At 35.5% G+C, this 21,298-nt stretch overlaps 1 protein-coding gene across 1 annotated transcript in view; it reads left to right on the top strand.

Moving 5' to 3' along the window:
* Positions 1-19,269, top strand: part of ddc (dopa decarboxylase) — a 44,375-nt gene extending 25,106 nt beyond the window's left edge. Inside the window, 6 exon segments of the mRNA NM_213342.1 lie at positions 3,936-4,003; positions 6,977-7,053; positions 10,366-10,385; positions 12,444-12,542; positions 14,861-14,962; positions 16,505-19,269. Coding sequence (NP_998507.1) covers positions 3,936-4,003; positions 6,977-7,053; positions 10,366-10,385; positions 12,444-12,542; positions 14,861-14,962; positions 16,505-16,705 — 567 coding nt within the window. The 3' untranslated portion in view covers positions 16,706-19,269.
* The last annotated feature ends 2,029 nt before the right edge of the window (positions 19,270-21,298 follow it).

Here is a 21,298-nt window from a genome sequence, read left to right as displayed (position 1 = left end):
CTAGGCTCAACTATTGATCCTGTTACGTTTGGAGCAGCGTGTGGAAAAGACAGAGTCCTGCAGAATATTTAAATGTCACAAATAATGCGAGTCGGCATGAGCGATGTCTTGTGGAATGGGCGGGAAATTAGAGATCGCTGATCGTCCTTTGAGTTGTTGTGGAGCTCAGCTGGGTGTCACAATGATAAGGGTAAAGTAATTTCCTGAGGCAAAGGAAGACCTTTAGATAAGTTCCTCTTTTTCTCCTGCTGAAGAAATATCAGTCTTTATTAGCCTTACAAGCTCAAACAATCACGATGACTGTGCTCCCTTGCACAGATGATGGCTTTTATTATTGACCGAAAGGACGGCTGGCTGCCGTTTCCTGTTTGGTTGCCAGGAAGTGAAGACAGGGAGGACTTAGCATAGCAACAATCAGACTGTCATGACCAAGTCTGTATTATTGCAGCAGATGGAAAGGATATTGGAAATGGGAGAGTGAGGAAAAAGATTAGACTTTAAGATTGTGGGACTCGCTGAATTCTTATTGGACAGATTCTGCTGTGTGAGTTTGATTTAAAATATGCTTCCAAACAGTTCATATCAGACTTTGCCAACCAGCAGGTGACAAATGACTCCTCTTAACCCTTATGTTGTCTTAATAATAATAATAATTCATTCATTTTCTTTTCAACTTAGTCCCCTAATTAATCCGGGGTCCCACAGCGGAATAAACTGCCAACTCATCCAGCATATGTTTTACGGATCGGATGCCCTTCCAGCTGCAACCTATCTCCGGGAAACATCCATACACACTCATTCACACTCATACACTAAGGACAATTTAGCCTACCCAATTCACCTGTACCCCATGTCTTTGGACTGGGGGAAAATGCAGCACCCGGAGGAAACCCATGCGAACGCAGGGAAAACATGCAAACTCCACACAGAAATGCCAACTGACCCAGCCAAGGCTCGAACCAGCGACCTTCTTGCTATGAGGCGACAGCACTACCTACTGCGCCACCACGTCACCCAATAATAATATTCATTCATTCATTTTCTTGTCAGCTTAGTCCCTTTATTAATCCGGGGTCGCCACAGCGGAATGAACCGCCAACTTATCCAGCAAGTTTTTACTCAGCGGAAGCCCTTCCAGCCGCAACCCATCTCTGAGAAACCAATAATAATATTAATAATAATAATAATAACAATAATACAATTTATTAAAGGCGCCTTTGTGCCAACTTAAGGACACCTTACAATAAAACAAGAGCAATAAAACATCGAAGAAAAATAATATAAAAATATACACAACAATAGTGCAGATACAAAAAAGTATTTTAAGTATTAAAAGCCATCTTAAATAAGTGGGTTTTGAGTCTTGATTTGAATAATATGAGGGAGTCAGTGTTTCTGATGGCGGGTGGTAGTGATTTCCAAAGCCGGGGAGCAGAGCGGCTGAATGCTCTATTGCCCAAGGACGACAGACGAGCTGGGGGAACAGACTAGTGGAGGGAGGAAAAAGATAGCAGGATCTGAGGGCAGGCATATATGGAGGGACTAGATTGTGGATGGCTTTGAATGTTAACATCACAATTTTAAAAACAATTCGAAAATGAACAGGTAACCAGTGAAGCTGCTGCAGGACACGGGTGATGTGATGAGAAGAAGGGGTTCTGGTGATGATACAGGCAGCTGAGTTCTGGAATAACTGAAGCTTATGAAGGGATTTATTAGTGAGACCAAAGAGAAGGGAGTTGCAGTAATCTAAACGAGATGTGACAGGGCTATGGACAAGAACGGCAGTGGCATAGAGGGTAAGAGAAAGGCGGAGACGGATAATGTTGCATAGATGTAAGTAAGCAGATCGGGTGATGTTATTAATGTGAGAATAAAAAGATAGAGTCCTATCAAGGATGACACCCAGACTCTTAACCTGTTTAGAGGGATACATGGAACAGTCATCAATAGAAAGAGCAAAGCGGTTTTGGAGAGTGTTGATTTGGTACCAACAAGCAAAACCTGTAATTTGAGAACGTAAAGAGAGAGCCAAGATTTGGTTTGATTAGAATTTTGCATACACTGTTCATCTTCACTAAAGCTCTAAAATTAAGCATCTAAATTTGATTTCAATCCTCAAATCTGTTTTGCATGAAGAAACAACCTCATCTTCATCACAAATACTGTCAGTGCTTAGGCTTTCTCTCGTCAGTTTGTGAGTTTTTTTTATCAAAGTTTAATCAGAGGTCATCATTTATTTTCAACTAAAGTAGGGGTATTGTGTCCTTCGGAGTGTATATTTTTAAAATTAAAAAAAAAAATGTTTTATAGCTGACACATCAAAATTGAGCATGAGGACAATCACTGTACCCTATATGTTTTTTTTTATGGTAATTTTTTTATTTTTTTATTTTAGTTTTTTTAATCTTGGGGGTTTTTTTTAGAAAAAGTGACCAACTTTAAGATGAAACTTTTGACTCCCCCTCATTTACCTACACCACATGTCTGGATTGTAAACTCCACACAAATGCCAAATGATCCAGCTTGAGGCTTGAACCAGCAACCTTCTAATTAATAAAAATAGTACAGTTTAAAACATTTACTAATATGCTGGTATTCACTTTAGGTATAACCGTATAAAATGTGAACCAAAAATGTGTACTATTTACTAGGGATGCAACAATACAGTTAGCCCACGTTTCAATACATGCCTCAGTTTTTTAACACGGTTTTCGGTTTGGTTCGGTTCTCATGGATTAACACATGTTTTTTTTTTTTTTAAAGGCAATAGAAACAGTGAGAGGTTAAGGAGAAAAAAATAAAAACGATTTATTGCACTACTCATTTTGTTTTACTTAAAAGCCAAGAAAAGGACACTAGTAGTGTATTGTAAAAAAAAAAAAATAACATTGAAATCTCACAGCTGCTGGTAGCCCATGTACAAACTGGGGAACACATAAAACCCTACACTTTGAAAATAAACATACATGTGAAGTTAATAAAGATAAATTGGCCATTTCAAATAAACATATTTGTACTTAAGTCAACATAAATAAACCATCTTAATTATATCAGCGCTGAAAAAATGCGAGACTATAGTCTGTAACGCGGATCGAGTGCTTTTATAAAATGACAAAAGCCCACATCTCCAATCACGGAAAACGGCTGCAAATCTTTAGGAATAAACCTTTACGTGTCTCTCGGAACCAGTTGGGTATGTTTGTTTGAAAGATTCAGCGAGGGATTGTTGCTATTTGGTTTGCAGTCATGGTTATACGTGTAAAACAATGCTTGCACACAGTTATTTTTTGTTCACCGTCTTTTCTTTTATTGGCATTATACTTACCGGCAAAACCGAAATATCCTCACACAGCAGATCTGAAAGATGTCGGCGCTTTCTCGTACTGTTGCCTCACTTCGCTAAAGCTTCCTTGTACTGTTGCCTCACTTCGCCACCGCTCGCAATGTTAAGGTGTGGAATGATGGTCAAGCGCCCCTAACTTTAAAGCATAGTGATTGGATATTTACTCGCGGGGAGGAGTTTCCTCATCTCAGCTCATGGATTTAAAGGCACACACAGTGGAGGTCGTACTGTACGGTTCTATATTATATTGAGAACCGTGGCATCCCTACTATTTACAATTCTGGTAATGATCTTAAAACCCCAAACCATGTAGATAAATTTCTGAGATCATGGTTTTAATAAAAAAAGGAAATAAAACAATCAATAATTATAAAAGTATTAAATTTTCATGACTGACTTCATAATTAATATGAACTATACAATTGTGTTGACAGTATTGTGTTGACAGTATATAGAACATACAATTGTTCATCTCTGAATTATTTTAAAGGGGCATTGTTGCTAATTTAAACAATGTCATGTAAGTTTAAAGGGTAGAAAGACATGAGTTCTGAAAAAATGACTAAATCAAAACATGCTTCTGTTTTAGTTTGCAGACTCTTTCAATTTCAATCCTCATAAATGGCTCCTGATCAACTTTGATTGCTCGGCGATGTGGTAAGTGTTGTTAATATCATTATCTATAAAAATTATATTTATTTTCCTTTGATCTCCATCTACTGTATGCCAGCATGCCATGTTTTATCTTTGTCAGTCAACAAAGGAAATGGTCCCAGCTGCCCTTTATGTCAGCAGCAGGGAAACAGATATCTTCATGGTCATATAAAGACGAAAATAGACATACATTATTATTCAGTGTACATTATTTAAAAGTGTTTAGTTCTGAGTTGAGACATTGATAATGTCTAGATTTCAAAACAAAATAAAGTTTCTTGAATTTTCTATTCATCACAGAATCCCTAACGTACAACAGTTAAACTTTTTTTTTATATAATAATTTTAGTAATAATGATTTCTGATGGATTGTGTGATCCTAAAATAAGGACTCGTGAATGTTAAGCTGTGCCATACCAGAGATAAATACACTTAAAATATACAAACATAGAAAACAAGTATTTTTGAATTGCTGTGATATTACAATATTATACAGTAATACATATAAAGTCTCAGTGTTTCCACTGTATTTTGCTTTAATAAATAAAGGCTGGCAGCATAGTGGCTCAGTGGTTAGCACTGTCGCCTCACAGCAAGGTCACTCGTTCGAGTCTCAGCAGGGCCAGTTGGCCTTTCTGTGTGGAGTTTGCATTTTCTCCTCATGTTCTTATGAGTTTCCTCTGGGTGCTCAGGTTTCCCCCACAGTCAAGTCGTGCGCTATAGGTGAATTCAAAAAACTAAATTGTCCATGTCTGGGAATGCAAGAGTGTTTCCCAGTACTGGGTTGCAGCTGGAAGGGCATCCGCTGCATAAAACATATGCTAAAATAGTTGGTGGTTCATTCCACTGTGGCAACCTCCTAAATAGAGACTAAGCTGAAGGGAAATTAATAAATAAATGAAATACAGGCTTGTGTCACAACTTATGTCTTTCTTCAACAAATCTTGACTTTCTAAATGTTTCCTATTGCTTCTCTGTAAAAGTACAGCGGTAATAAAATAAACCTTAAACTTTGAACTGGAAAACCAGTGATGCAAGTCTTTTAGTAAAGAACTAAGTAATCCTTTGTTAACCTATTCACCTTATTCTCTGCGTATTCTCTGCACATCCATTTGAATCATTTTGGCTCAAGACTTCCGGTCTCATTCACTTCCATTCATTTTTAGACATTAAAAACAGCTTGTTTTGCTGCTTGATGTTGCAAACTGATATTTCTTAATATATTATTCTAGTTTTTTTTCTGTATATGAAAATACTTCTTTGTAGAGCAAATAGTTTGACCGTTTTCTGCCGTTTATTATTTCTAGTCATTTCTCCCATAGGGCAACTGAATCTGAAGTTCTAAAACAATTGCAAAAGCGAGCTCAATTCCGCATTGAAGAATACGGTCAATAAATGTACTGTACACATATTATTGTATTGCATACAATATGATACACACATTCATACAAATACACTCTCAGAACAGCCGATTTGAATGTTATCACTCCATTGAATGAGCGTTATCAGTGGTTATCAGCTGAGGTATATGGGCTAGTAGGGGCCTTCTGCGCCTACTGGTTGGCTCAGAAGGCTGTTATCATTCATCCATATGTCCACATGCAAAGCAATGTGCTTAAAATCATGTTATTTTTTATATATTCTTCTTTGATTATACATGGCTACTCAGCTAACATGACAACAATAAACATATTTCCGAAAGGTCCGCTCTCAAGAGGATCTGATTGGTCAGCTAACATGCTGTGATTCACACATCAGCTCCCGATCACCCGGAAAAACATCATGCCTCTAAATAGCATACACTGTGCTTTTGCTGATTAAATAATGTCTGTCAGAGTAGCTGTTAGCCGTATCAATTTGAGCCTGAATCAGACATAAAATAAAGAGGACACAGCTGAACCTCGTCCCTGCTCTCTTAAATAACATCTGAAAAGTGTCTTTCATATATCTTTGGGTTATTAGCATGAGTAATAAGTAATAAGTAATAAAAAAGTGTTTGCTTAAATTTTGCGAGTTCGTTATTTGAGGTGTATAACACAGAAAAAGCGATCACATCGAGAGACACTGCATCAATGGTTAAGATTGTTTGTGTTTACAGCGATTTGATGAGTACATATGAATTTGTAGCTAAATTGTTAGCGGTGCCAAACAGCTTTTCCCATTGTTTACATCCTTGTTTAAGTCCTTGCTACAACATACCATTAATGCTAGACGTTATGCAGGTAATACAACAATTTTAACAAATAAAAATACTTACAGGTTGTGGCTCACAATCCACAGCTTCTTCTTTGAAGAGTTTTTAGCCGAATCCAGCACTGAACTGGAAGAGATTCTGGAAGCTGTCTTTAGTCAAATGCTAGCTATATATTTATTATAATTCTCTGGAACATTATTAACATTAAACTGTAAGCACTTCTCTCTTTGTGTCATGTCATTTGGAGGCCCAAATACAAAAACAGAAGAAGCTCTACGAAAATAGCAGCACTTGGACAGCATTTTAGCTTTCTCAGCTATAACACTACAGCGCCTCTGGCCATGCCCCTTCGCTGCGCAAGGTTTCCTCTAACGTTGTTTACTGTCGGCTTTGCTAAGCTAACTCTGTAAAAGCCAATGTCTCCCTTTGCGTTGAACTTTGAGAATATTACATTCAGAGATGTTGTTTATGTTCACACAGCTATATAACACATCAACTAAAGTTTAAAGTATGATATCGTAGTTTACCACCCCTTTAAAACAGGCACACAAACACTATGCTCACTGAAAATAACACTGTTGTTTTTCAGTGTATCTTTGAACTGTTTCTATTTCCTATGTTTATTAAGCAATGCAGATTGTATGTATTGTGATATGTGATACATCATATTTTATTTCATGTAGGATATTTATTACCAAGTATGTTATTTATTAGTTATTCCACAAAATTACTCAATGATGTGTTTTACTAATAAATGTGAATGTTTGATTTTTTTTCTGCAGGGTAAAGAAAAGAGCAGACATTATTGGAGCATTTAAAATGGAGCCACTTTATCTAAAGCATGATCACCAAGAGTCAGGTAATTAACCAGCACTAATCCATTAACATTTCCCTTTACAAACAAACAAATTAATATCCAGATAATATTCATATTAAATTAGTTTCCCTCACATGAGCCTTCACTAAGGCATACAAAAGAATCCAATACGATACTGATGGAAAAAACAAATCCCGTCCTAATAATGAGCAATACTTGTACATAATTTATTAATCATAGTTCAACATTGCTAATGCATTATTAAAATCCAAATTCATGCTTGTTAACATTAGTTATTGCTCTGTGAGTTAACATAAACTAAACTAACCCTTAACAACTTTATTTGTATAAACTAACATTAACAAAGATGAATATATGCTGTAATAAGTTAATTGTTCATTGTTTGTTTTAAGTAACACTAACTAAAGATGCTTTCAAACCTAAGCTTTTTGTTTTGTTTCTTGTTTGCCCAGTAAGAGTGGTTCGTTTGATATATGTGAATTCAGCAATTGCGCTCGGATCCACGCCAAATCAATCGGTCCGAGATTGCCTGAATGAGGTGGTTTCAGCTTGATTGAAACACACTCTGGAGCGGATCAATTGTAGTGAGAAAGCAATACAATCCGAGCCCGTCTATTTCACAGTGTATTTTGTCATAGGCATATATATGGCTATATGAAGAGAGAGTTATGAGTAGGGCGGGAGGTCATTCCTACTGGTAAATGTGCGCATGAATAAAAATAACAACAGGCTTATTGTAAACACGTAGTTTGGCCTACACCTTTGTCAAACAATAAAAATATAACAAGTATGTTTCACTGCAGTTTCTTGGTAAAATGAATGCTACAGGGCAGTTTGAAGCCGACGAACTGTGTTCCTTTTCACACTAACGATAGTTAGAGACATACTGTTGACAAATGCAATCTTATTTTCATGTAGTTCTTTGCGCAACTACAGCAAATACATATTTAGACAGCAAATAAATATTTTAGTATGGTCAGTTTGCTCGGTAGCTCACATTGTAATGCTAGGCACTTGGGTTTGAGAGCGGTGAAATACAGTTCTACAAAAGAGCTAAAACAATATAAATCAAGGTAAAATTGCGTGAATGCAGTGCATTTTCATTTACATTTGCTTTTGAAAACACTATGGTTGGGTTTAGGGAACAGTTTAGAACAGTGGTTTGCTCGCAGATCTTTATGGCAAGCTCTGCCTTCTCATAGACATGTACGAGGACGCATATCTAAAACATACATTAAAATCCCTTAAGGAGCCGTTCAATTATGTCTAACAGTGATTGGAAAGCTTGAGGTGCGTCGAGTCCTTCACCAATTTTTAATTACCTTCTACATTCACACTCCTGTGGCGTCTGTCATTGCTAGGCAACCGTTCTCTCAGAGGATGACAAATTATTGCTGTAGCTTTAAAACAAATTTTACTTATGGAAGGAGTTAAAAAGCACTGATGTCTGAGGTAATTAGCCTGACATTATTACTGAAATGTGGATATTCCAATCGTAAAGCAGAAGTGGTTGGTATTTGTCACATAACTTTCCAGTGCTAGTACAGTGCGCTTGCAGCTTACTGAAAAATTGAATACGTTGCGTATCCCTATTTACACATCCAAGCTGGGATCTTCATTTGGAAATAACAAACTTGTGTGTGCAAAATACGCAATATGTTCACACCCCTAAGTAAAGTATTTCCAGCCTGATCTCACGAGGAAACGTAAGTATTTTACGTTTTGTTTGTTTAGTGGCTAATTCGTACGAATTCGTACAAGTTGAGTCGTACGAAAATGTATGATTTTAAAAAGGAGGCGTGGCACCTAACCCCACCCCTAAACCCCACCGTCATTGAGTGATGAGCAAATCGTACTAAATAGTACGAATTAGATCGTACAAATTAGCCACTAAATCAAAAAGCTACAAATTGCTGTAAGATTGTGTTGGTATTTCAGATTAAAAATTGTAGACAGCGCCCTCTGGTGTATTAATCATCTGAAACATGATAAAAAAAACGTGTATTTTTACGCTTTTTTTCTAATGAGCCTGTGTTGTGAAATTTTATCAATTGTTTATTTTTTTACGATTTTTTAAAAATAAAAAGTATTATTATTATTTTTATTATTATTATTATTATTATTATTATTATTATTATTATTATAATTTTTTTTGTAGTTTAAAATAAAGTTCTTCTCTTATAATAATACCATCCATAATAAACTACTGGCAACCACAGCTATGATTATGGTAAATAATAAACAACAGTAACACTAAGAAATAACTGAAGTGCCCAAGCATGAGGTGTAAAGCGGATGACAATGATCCTTATTAATGAGACATGATGTCTTGTGCTGACATCCACTTTACGTCACACTGTAAAGTCTCCATCAGATTATTTACCAATTCATTATTTACAGATTACCAGTCCACTGCGGTGTTCTGTAAGCCTCTCTGTTTACTAGTAAACAACAGCTCTCTGTGCCTCAACACTTAATTACTTTAGGTGCATTTTTGTTTGTATGGTGTCCTGTATATGTGGCAACAGTACGTGACACACATAAGGTGTCTACTGTATAGTAAATAACATTTTACCCAAGTGACATTCATTTTGAATAAGAGTAACTTTAAAATTAAATAAACGGTATTTAAAATTGATTATCTCTTAACATATTAACATGTAATTTAATCATTTTCATACAACAGAACTTGTATGAATTAGCCAGTGAACTGACAAAACATAAAATAATTGCATTTCCTCATGAGATCTGGCTGGTTTTATTATGGTAAATGTAGTGTAGTAGTGTTTTGGCACACCCAAGGTTTACTATAATGATAATAATATCATGGTTAAAAGTGTATATCTACACATGGTTTAAAATGATACATTATGGTTTATAACCATTTTGGTGTGTGTATGTAGTAAAACCATGGTGCATTTTTTGCTTCCAGTTGCTTATTGACCATTTAAACCTGGCTAAACAAAGACAGATCCTCTGGTAATGCGCCTGTGGGCAGTGTGCAGCTGTGCAGACCATTGTAATTGTGTTGACAACCAAACAAAAGAGCAGCACTGTCTCTCAACCCACCACCAACACACGTGCACACAGACATGCACACGCTTATATATGCATGCACACCTTAAAGCCATTTCCATCATGAACAACTGCATGATTACATTAACAACAGCCTTTGGCGGATGGGAAAACTAAATGTTATCCTTTAATGTATTATTGATTGATATGTGTGAATTATCGTTTATGATTTCTGTGCTTATGTGAGTATATTATTCACACATGAACTTGATTTTCGGTGTGAAATGACTAATTATGATTTTTTTATTTTTTTTATAGGACTTGTCACTGATTATAGAGTAAGTATATTAAGAGTGTGTGTCTGTACCATGAATTCCTCACATTGTGGGGACCAAATGTCCCAATAGATACAGCAATACCAGTAGATTTTGCATAGAGCAGTGCATATGCAGAATGAATAATATTTGTTTACCTCACTGATAATCTATGTAAGCCTGTTATTATATGTTTATTATCCACTTGGAAAGTAATACCTGGTTTACTTGGTGATTAAAGTCTCTTGAACAAGGGTTTTGGGGAGTAGTTTAAATAATAATCTTTGATTTGTTAACCTCATAAAACCTGCATTAAAAATGTTTTATTTCTTTTAAATAAATTTAATAAATACTGAAAAATAGTGTGAGGCACCCCCCCACCCACCCTTTGAATCTGGTTAAAATGTAACAAATAATTTGAAAGACATTTAATTTTAAATAAAACAAATTCATTTCATTTAGAGCTTCAACAGTTCATTTACAGAAAATGTTCTTAACATTTTATTTGTTTCCTATTATGTCAAATATAAAGATATTATTACAAAGTACGTTTTTGAAAGCAGGTGAAGAGTCATATCTAATAATCACAAATGATGTAATTTAGATATATATTAAAGAGATATTTCACACACAAATTAATATTCTGTCATCTTTTACTAACTCTTGACTTGTTCCAAACCATTTCACAAAAGAAGATATTTTGAAGAATGTTTGAAACCAGAAAAAAAAAAATATATATATATATATATATATATATATATATATATATATATACTCTGTCAAAGTCAAATGTTACAGGCTTTCAACATTCCTCCTCAATCTACACCTGACAAAAGTCTTGTCGTCAATCCTAGTTGTAAGAACAACAAATAATAACTTCACCTCTATTTGATTCTTTGAAAAAGTGGCAGAAGGTCGATGTTTCTGATAAATCTTCTGTTGAACTGCATCCCAATCATTACAAATACTGCAATAGACCTGTTGGAACCCACATGGACACAAGATTTTCACAGAAATCAGTCAAGTTTGGTGAAGGAAAAAATCATGGTTTGGGGTTACATTCAGAATGGGGATATGCGAGAGATCTGCAGAGTATGGTAACATCAACAGCCTGAGTTATCAAGACATTTGTGCTGCCCATTACATTACAAACCACAGGAGAGGGCAAATTCATCAGCAGGATAGCGCTCCTTCTCATACTTCTGCCTCCACATCAAAGTTCCTGAAAGCAAAGAAGGTCAAGGTGCTCCAGGATTGGCCAACCCAGTCACCAGACATGAACATTGCTGAGCATATCTGGGGTAAGATGAAGGAGGAGGCATTAAAGATGAATCAAAAGAATCTTGATGAACTCTGAGAGTCCTGCAAGAACGCTTTCTTTGCTATTTAAGTTATTTGAGTCATTGCAGAGATCTATGAATGCAGTCCTCCAAGCTTATGGGAGTCATGCACAATATTAATTCTTTTTCCTCTGCACCATGACTTTATATCCTAAATTGTACATTATTTCTGTTAAGTGACAAGACTTTAGTCTAAATAAAGTCAGACCTTACTGTCCTATTTAAATAATTAAAAATTAAGGCATGATCATATTTTATTTTGGTAAAATCAACATAATCTAGAGGCCTTTGCCTTTCATATAAGCCACTTCTGATACCAAATGATCAACTAAAAGTCAAGTTATTATTTGTTGTTCCTAAAACTTGGATAGGCGACAAGACTTTCATCAGGTAGTATATCTTATTTTGTGTTAAACAGAACAAAAATTATTCTACTGGGTTTGGAACAAGTCTAGTGTGAGTAAATGATGGTCCAATATTCATTTCTGGGTGAAATATCCCTTTAACTGTAAAATTATATCCACATATTAATGTACTCATTTGGTATTTTAATGTATTGTTATGTACATTAATATAAATGTTTAATATTGAAATGTATTGAATGTGAATATAAGTCTGTATATGTTTTTGAGAGAACATCGAACTACAAACTTTTGTTTAAACATACGTTCATGTGTGCTGTCTGTGTTTCATGTGTATTTGCGTGTGCACAGTTGTCATATCTCATCTCATCTCCCTTCAGCACTGGCAGATCCCGCTGGGTCGGAGGTTTCGCTCTCTCAAAATGTGGTTTGTGTTCCGCATGTACGGACTCAAAGCTCTCCAAGCCTACATCCGCAAGGTAACTGCCTTTAACCCATCTGTCAGTCAAGTTAACCCTGACATTCACATCTTAGTTGGCTCCATAGTCAATTTGGAATGACGCAAATCTTTTTAACCTTTTAAAGACATCATCATATGTTCTGTTCTGCTCATGAGCTATACTGGATGATATTCAGAACAGATCTCTGAGAAACAAACGGGGCGTTTTCAAGTTCTGTGTTCAAAATCGCATATCACTTATACACTGTAAAAAATTATACGCTGGCTTAAGTTTTTGAGTTGAATGAATTGATTTTTTCCATTAATCTCATCTTACATCAGTCAAACTGACTCAAACTAATAAGTTAATCTATAAAAAAATTAATTGAAACCTAATATATATATATATATATATATATATATATAATATTTTAACCTAATATATTAAAATGAGTTCATAACATAAAAGCTTTTGTTGTATTGGCTTTTTGTCATTATTATTTACAGTGTGATCAGGGTAAGAATTTAAATAGGGGGCACTGGACACCCGTATATTGGTACATACTATGGTTGATTCAATATGGTTGATTCATAATTGCACAAATATTGAGTCAATGTATGAAACCTGCAGAACTAGCCTAGAGGCTAAATATACCCTATAAGTAAGTAAAATTGTTTAGGTACATTACTTGTATTTTAATATACTGATTTTTGCATTTGGATGTTAAACAATTTTTTTTAATCATTGATTGATTCATTCATATGTATTACAACTAAAATTGCGACTGCCCCCAGAAAACAGTCACCTTATTATACAGGAAATCATGTCAATATTTAATATTTCTTTTTTAAAATGTGTATGTGTTCTTTAAAAATGGATATGGATAATAAAAGATCATGGAAATCAATCTGCAAAGTGCTTCATTTCCCAGTATTTCTCAAAGCTTCATTCAGTACGCTGCTTCTGAATGACTCAGGTCAGCTCTGGACAGAAGCCATAAAGAATAACTGTCTGAGAATGAGGAAATTGCCTGGTCAGATTGAATTCCAGTAATCAGCCTTAAAGCTTTGATTGCTGTTAAATTTAATCTGTTTTGCTAATTAGATCTACATGATTATGGATCATGATATTTTGGTTGTTTGATTTGAATTGACTGCCCTCTTCTGGTATGTTAAAGGGAGTACTTCACCCAAAGCTGAAATTTAGTTTACTATTTTACACCTTAATTTACTATGTCGCTTCTCTTGGGGCAAGAAAAAAAAAAACATAATAAAACCATTAATAAAAATTTTAAACCACGAAAAATATTAAAATGTTAGGTGACCAAATTTTTTATTTAATTAATTACAAATTTTGTTTTAAATGTGCAAAAATATTTTGTTTCCATTTACTGAGAAATACTTGATAAATATTCATATTCAATTAATATTTTAATAAAGATGGTGTACTCATGTATGCTTTGCACTGTATTCTGTATATACAGTTTACCTCAAAATTATTATCCCTTCTGTGAATGTATTTCCCCAAGTATTTCCCAAGTGATGAAGGAATTAGAATGAATGAATGTTTAACAGAGCAAGGAAGTTTTCACAGTATTCCTTATAATATTTTTTTTTTCACCTGGAGAAAATCTTATTTAAATTATTTTATATAGATGTATGGGTGTATGGACAGAGTAATGCCACGGTCACACTAAAGTCTGAGCGTGCGAAATTCTGTAGTAGGGCGCTGCGAAAAGGGGCGGGGATTAAAGAAGATTAGCGATTGGTCCATATTTGAAATTTCTGCCCAGAGAGGTCATGTTTTGATCCTCGATTGGTGTCACGCAATCATATGATGTGATTTCGCAGGTCAGAGTTCACCAAGCTTGTACTTTCCAACGAAGCAAACTGCGAAACTTGCTGCATGACCCATGTTTCTGGTCTGACGCATTCGCATGCGTATGAATGAAAGTCTATGTGGAGTAAAGTGCAGTGTGATTGAAGCTTTAGTCTGTAAGTTACAAAGGAAAAGCAAACATTTTCTGCTATACATTCCCTTTTTGAATGTATGCACAGAGAATGTCTCTCCAACTCTTTCATTTTAGACTTTGATAAGATCTGGGCATTACAACTCAGAAATACACTGCAAAAAAAACAGAAATACACTGAAAACGTGAACTAAATTATAGTCAAGTTTTTTTTTAAACGCTAAAAAGGATGAAAAAACCCCACCTGCTATATTGTATTGTAATTTATAAATAATTTTTACAACTGACAATGCTATAAATGCATATTTGCTTGGCTAATGTTAATTTGAATGATTTTCAAATGATCTGCATATATCCTGTTTGCAATGTATTGTCGATCGTGTTTCAGCATGTAGGACTGGCTAAAGAGTTCGAGGCTTTCGTGAGAGCTGATCAACGCTTTGAGATCTCAGCTGATGTGGTGATGGGTCTCGTCTGCTTTAGACTCAAGGTCAGAGAAAAACACTTTCACTACAGAAACAAACACATCTCGGCCTGTGCTTATAATAGCTTGGCTCTGGGAGGTGGTTAACTATGGAAAATTGCAGTATGACTTATTTTAATTTGTGCAAGCTGTGCAAAGAGAGCTGCAGATTGCACAAAATCATGTTGTGGTAAGCAGCAACTAAAAACAGGTAGGCTGGATACATTTTTAAATGTGTTTACTAATGGGTTTTAACCCTTTCATGCATGAGTTATGGAAATCATCTAGATTAAAAAATAAAAAAAGTTTAAAACTTCAAATTAATACAATCATTTTAATCCATGTAAATTTAGCAAAATTCACTTTCATTTTGAAAATATTTAACTGTAAATATAAAGCCACAGCTGACAATATGGAATTTTGTTTTGTTATATAAAAGCGACAACATGTTATTTAATTTATATCAGCTCAGATATTAAGAACAATGTTACAATACTAAATACTAAATACTAAATTGCACTTTACATGTCTTGCGCCTTATTGTGCAGCATGTATGATAGGACCCAGTATTATTCAAATCACAACTAAAAACCAAATAAGCAGCCTTTAACTTCAATTGTATTTTTTGTTTGTACTATGGATGTCAATAGCCTTGTTTCCATTTACCTATTTTGAGTGCATTTGGGATTAATCACAATGAAAAATACTTATTGGAAATGTCAAGATGTGATTTATATTTCGAAAATGTGCATAAAAATGGTTGTGGTAAACTTTGAATTCTATAAGAAAACTACAATTAAAACTTCTACTAAAAGAATTTCAGTATGGAAAATAAATAGTCTTGTGATTGTTTTAAGATCATGTAATGATTTAAAAAAATCAGTTTTTCTTTTGATATTTGGCGTTTATCAAGAATAATAACCTTTATTTAACCAGGTAAGTCAATTGAGAACCAGTTCTCATTTACAATGACGACCTGGCCAAGAGGCAACATGAAAAGCAGATGCAGTACAGAGCACTAGGGAAACAATACAATAACAACACAAATGCAGATAATAACATATAAAACCAACAACAACAAAAAAAAAACTAAAAACAAGCACAGTGATCTTGAACTATTGACTGAATAGAATTTTTAAAAGATGATAGCGGAATGAAAGTGCTGAGCTTTAAGGTCTGCTGCAGATGATTCCAAGCATCAGCAGCAGAAAACTGAAAAGAGTAGCGACCAAATCAAGTGCGAACTTTGGGTATGCAAAGGTTAATGAAGTTACTAGAGCGCAGATTTAGCTGTGAAGATTTAGCTGACTCATTTGATGGAAACGTTGCATTACCTGCAAATCCTTTGTGCAATATTCCAATTTTGAGCCTAAAATTAATTCACATAGCTACTAGTTGCTTTTTTCTAGCATTCTTTACTTTAGAGCATCTAGTTTTGTGTACACCGAAATTCATAAGCACACACACAAAGAGCTAATATTAAGAGCTAATAAATGAATTTGAGTTATGCATCCTTGAAAGGGAGCAGTTACAAAGTATACTTACTCGATTGTGTATTAAACCTTGCAGGGCCCCAATGAATTAAGTGAAAATCTGCTGAAGAGGATCAACAGCGCACGGAAGATTCATCTGGTTCCTTGCCACCTGGCTGGCCTGTTTGTTCTGCGGTTTGCCGTGTGTGCCCGCGCTACTGAGTCACGTCATGTCCAGGAGGCCTGGTGCCACATCCGTCAGCTGGCATCAGAGCTGCTTCAGGAACTGCTACACTGACCATTGCAGTGGGCATCACAATTGTACACTCTCAAAAATAAAGGTATGCTAGTTGTCACTAGGGTGGTAACTTTTCAAAAGGTACAAATTTGTACCTAAAAGGACCATATTAATACTTATTATATAGTTCTGAGGTACTAATATGGATCCTTCAAGTACAAATGTGTACAAAAAGGTACCACCCCAGTGACAGCTCTCATACCTTTATTTGTGAGAGTGTACCACATCTGCTTTCACACTGTCTTAATTCCCCTCTATCGCTGATTCATGCTATTTATTGGCAAAATATGTGTATCTGTGCGTCCGTGATTGTCATAATGGTGTCTGCCATGAGTGTGTAGCAATCCAGGCTCTGGAATATATCCTCTGCCTACATTTAATGACATGATGTCCAAAAAAGGCACATCATATCATGTTTGTCGATTGCAGATTTCTTTTTCACGATATTCCTCCTCACCCCGGTAATCATTATAGACCTGCAAGAAAGATTATTATAATAATCAATTAACCAACAACTAATCGCTAAATATTTCAATAACTAATCAGTAGGTTTTTAATGATTGTTCAACTTTTGTGACGAGTTGAAACAGTTGTAGATCCTAAGTAATCATTTAAAAAATAATGCAATTGTCAGCTTTTGAAATGTTCTAATGCACTTGAGATGTTTTAATGAACTTTGATCAAACTGAACAGATCACTCTCTTTCAGTTTTCTGATTTTGTCATTGAATCATTTTCACTTCAAACCAAAAATAAAAATATAATGTTGTAAACAAATCTCTTCACGACAGAATCTCTGTCAACAGTTTGATTTAATTAAAAAAAAGGGACAGAAAAAGGGCATTTTACTTCAGGACAGCCACAATGGCAAAGTATTAACCGGTAAACAATTATTAGAAAAATTATTGTACAAATAAAAAGACAAGCAGCGGCTTTCTCATAAGTAACTGATATGATTTTTTCCCCAACATGTCTGTTTTTAAGCTTTTACAAATATGGAAAAAAATTAAGTCATAATACTCATATCGGCGACGCGGTGGCGCAGTAGGTAGTGCTGTCGCCTCACAGCAAGAAGGTCGCTGGTTCGAGCCTCGGCTGGGTCAGTTAGCATTTCTCTGTGGAGTTTGCATGTTCTCCCCGTGTTTGCATGGGTTTTCTCCGGGTGCTCCGGTTTCCCCCCACAGTCCAAAGACATGTGGTACAGGTGAATTGGGTAAGCTAAAATTGTCCATAGTGTATGTGTGTGAATGAGAGTGTATGGATGTTTCCCAGTACTGGGTTGAAGCTGGAAGGGCATCCGCTGCGTAAAACACATGCCAAAATAGTTAGCTGTTCATTCTGCTGTGGAAGGAAAATGAATGAATTAATTACTTAATTTCATTAGTTTGTTTAAATTCAGGGCGAAGCAGTGGCGCAGTAGGTAGTGTTGTCGCCTCACAGCAAGAAGGTCACTGGGTTGCTGGTTCGAGCCTCGGCTCAGTTGGCGTTTCTGTGTGGAGTTTGTATGTTCTCCCTGTGTTCGCGTGGGTTTCCTCCGGGTGCTCCGGTTTCCCCCATAGTCCAAAGACATGTGGTACAGGTGAATTGGGTAGGCTAAATTGTCCGTAGTGTATGGGTGTCGGTGTGATTGTGTGTGTGATTTTTCCCAGAGATGGGTTGCGGCTGGAAGGGCATTCGCTGCGTAAAAATGTGCTGGATAAGTTGACGGTTCATTCCGCTGTGGCGACCCCGGATTAATAAAGGGACTAAGCTGACACGAAAATGAATGAATGAATGTTTAAATTCAGCCCATAAAAATAGTTTGCAACCATTTACATTTTAAAAATGAAGTAAATTCAATAAAATGAATCATTTTTTCAGTGTGGACAGCTTGCTAAGTTTTAAATACACTTAGATCAGTCGGATGAGAAGTTTAAAAAATCAAAGTAAGGGATTTATCAACCAACAAAACAAAACAAAACAAAAAAAATCAGTCCCTCCAATAGACAAGAATATTAGTCAACAATTTTTTTTAAGAGTCGACATTGGCGACTAATTGTTGCAGCCCTTGTAATCATCAAACTGTCAAATAAGAACAAAAGAAGCATTCACTTGTACTAGAAACTGCAGTATGTAGGCCGTCACATATTTCTACTGAGTGTGTCTCTGTGTTTGTGAGCTTTTATGCTTATATCATGTGTCCTCCAGCTGTAAGCACTTTGTCCAAAAATGTACCGTCGTGCACTTGAAAATGAGTCTATTATAAAATAAAAAGTTTTTTACCTATTTAGAGAATGATTTATCTTTAAAATGGCTACAGAGAATATTTTGTTGATTGATTTATAGAAACATTAGCCTTTATTGTTTTTTTTTTCTCTCCACTGTCGCTCAATGAAATGAAATATTGAGCCTAATCAGAGTCTAATTCCTTTCATTTCCTAAAAAATATTGTTCCTGATTCAGCAAGGCTCACGTAGTTATTGTTATTGTGCCTGATAAGTTAAAAAGATCTGACTCTGGGACATATTAAAACAATTTTTGTGTACTGTGTGTTAACGTTCACAATAAAGTGCATTTCTCCCAAAAGCTGTGTGTGTGAATTGTATATATCTTCAGAAATGCTAAGGTTTATTGCAAGTTAGATTACATTAATCTAATATAATCGCAATGTTTTGTGGAATCTTTTATTATTATTATCAACATATTATTCAAGTAATCCTCAGCAGTCTAACCGATTTTACAAGTTTAATACCCCATGACCTATATTGGTGATGCTGTAATTCAATTTATGATTTTTGCTTCATGTTTATATTTTTATTTTTAGATCAAACAATAAACAAAAAGCACAGGGAGAATGACAAGAATACATAAAAAGGTTAACAGAAAATAATGAATGAATAAATGAAAAAATCATCATGAAAAAATTATCATATCGGGAAAAAATGCCACTTTTCCTTGTTTTTAATCAAAGAAATACATGTTTTAATTAAGTAATGTGAAAAAGTAGGCTGCAAATTTAAAACTTTGCAAATGTCTTAAAAATCCTCGAACAAAACAATGAAAAAAGTAATTCACTAAACCTTCACAGTAACAGATTGTGTCCAATGGACAAATAAATGTGCTTACCTATATGAAAATATAATCAAATGAAGACAAGAAAAATAAATGTGTGGTGTTTTTCAATGAATGAATGCTAAATTTGTGGAAAGATCCACAAAGTTAATTTAGATATACAGTCTATTGTAGTAACTATACAGACCAGCAGATGGCCCCATGGCTTCAATCTCGTTGTGAATATCTAGCTGCAGTTTCCTATCCTGGAGCACAGAGAACAAAATAAACTGTACAGTGAACGAGTTTCCTGCGATGCTGCAACGCTCATTTCATATTATTACATGTCACTCTCAAACCGACCAGAAGAATAAAGCTGTCAAGTTCAACAATACTGGTGTAAAGTCCAAACTCAACTAACATGAAGGTTTTGTATAACAGGTTTAAATTAAATCAATCCTTTCTCCATTTAATTCTTCAAAACGTTCCATTCTTCAAAATTTTTAGTTCCATCATATTTCTAGACAGTGTTCAACTGTTTAGAAATGGATCTCCTAAAAGTGGTAAATGCTTTACTTCTTTCAGGGATTTTTCCAAACTCACTTAAAACTGCAGTTGTTAAACCCCTCTTGATAAAGAGCAACCTGGATAACACCCTACTGAGCAACTAAAGGCCAATCTCAAATCTCCCTTTCATTGGCAAAGTCATTGAAAAGGTTGTTTTTAACCAGGTTAACAAGTTTTTAAGCTTCAAGGTACAGAGAGCGCTCTTATAAAGATAATCAATGATATACTCCTAAATACAGATTCAGGCAGGCTAACAGTGCTGGTATTGCTTGATCTCAGTGCTGCATTTGACACTGTCGATCACAGCAAACTTCTGGATAGGCTGGAAAACTGGGTTGGGCTGTCTGAGACGATCCTCAAATGGTTAAGATCTTAGCTTGAAGGGAGAGGTTACTATGTCAGTATGGTGACCATAGGTTAAAGTGGACACCCATGACATGTGGAGTCCCACAAGGCTCGATTCTGGCACCTCTTCTGTTCAAACTTTATATGCTTCCTCTGAGCCAAATAATGAGTAAAAACAACTATGCTGATGACAGTCAGATCTAATTAACCTTACTGCTTAATGACTACAGCCCTATACACACCCTCTGCCAATGCATTGATGAAATTGACAATTGGATGTGCTAAAACTTTAATCAGTTAAACAAAGAGGACACTGAAGTCATTGTGTTTGGCAGGTTCGAGGAGATATTATTAGGGTCCCACAACTCCCCACCCTTCTTGTCCCTTCCTACATAAAGAAAGGGAGGTGTAGAAAGGCAGTGAAAGCCCAGAAAGCAGCTGAAATCTCTCAGTAGTTCTTCAGCAACCCTCTACTCTTTCTCATTGTAAAGTCCAACATCTACATTAGCAGGATGATGAAAAACCAGGGTGGACATTTCAGAAAGACAATGATCCAAAACACAGCCAAGTTGACTCTCGAATGGTTTCAGAAAAAGAAATGTATCAAGCTGTATAATGGCCTGGCCAATCACCTGACTTGATTCCATTAGGA

Source organism: Danio rerio, chromosome 16, assembly GCF_049306965.1.
Source record: "Danio rerio strain Tuebingen ecotype United States chromosome 16, GRCz12tu, whole genome shotgun sequence".
NCBI classification, from domain to species: Eukaryota; Metazoa; Chordata; class Actinopteri; order Cypriniformes; family Danionidae; genus Danio; species Danio rerio.
The sequence above is the reverse complement of the archived record's forward strand: the minus strand, read 5'-3'. Positions and strand labels throughout refer to the sequence as shown.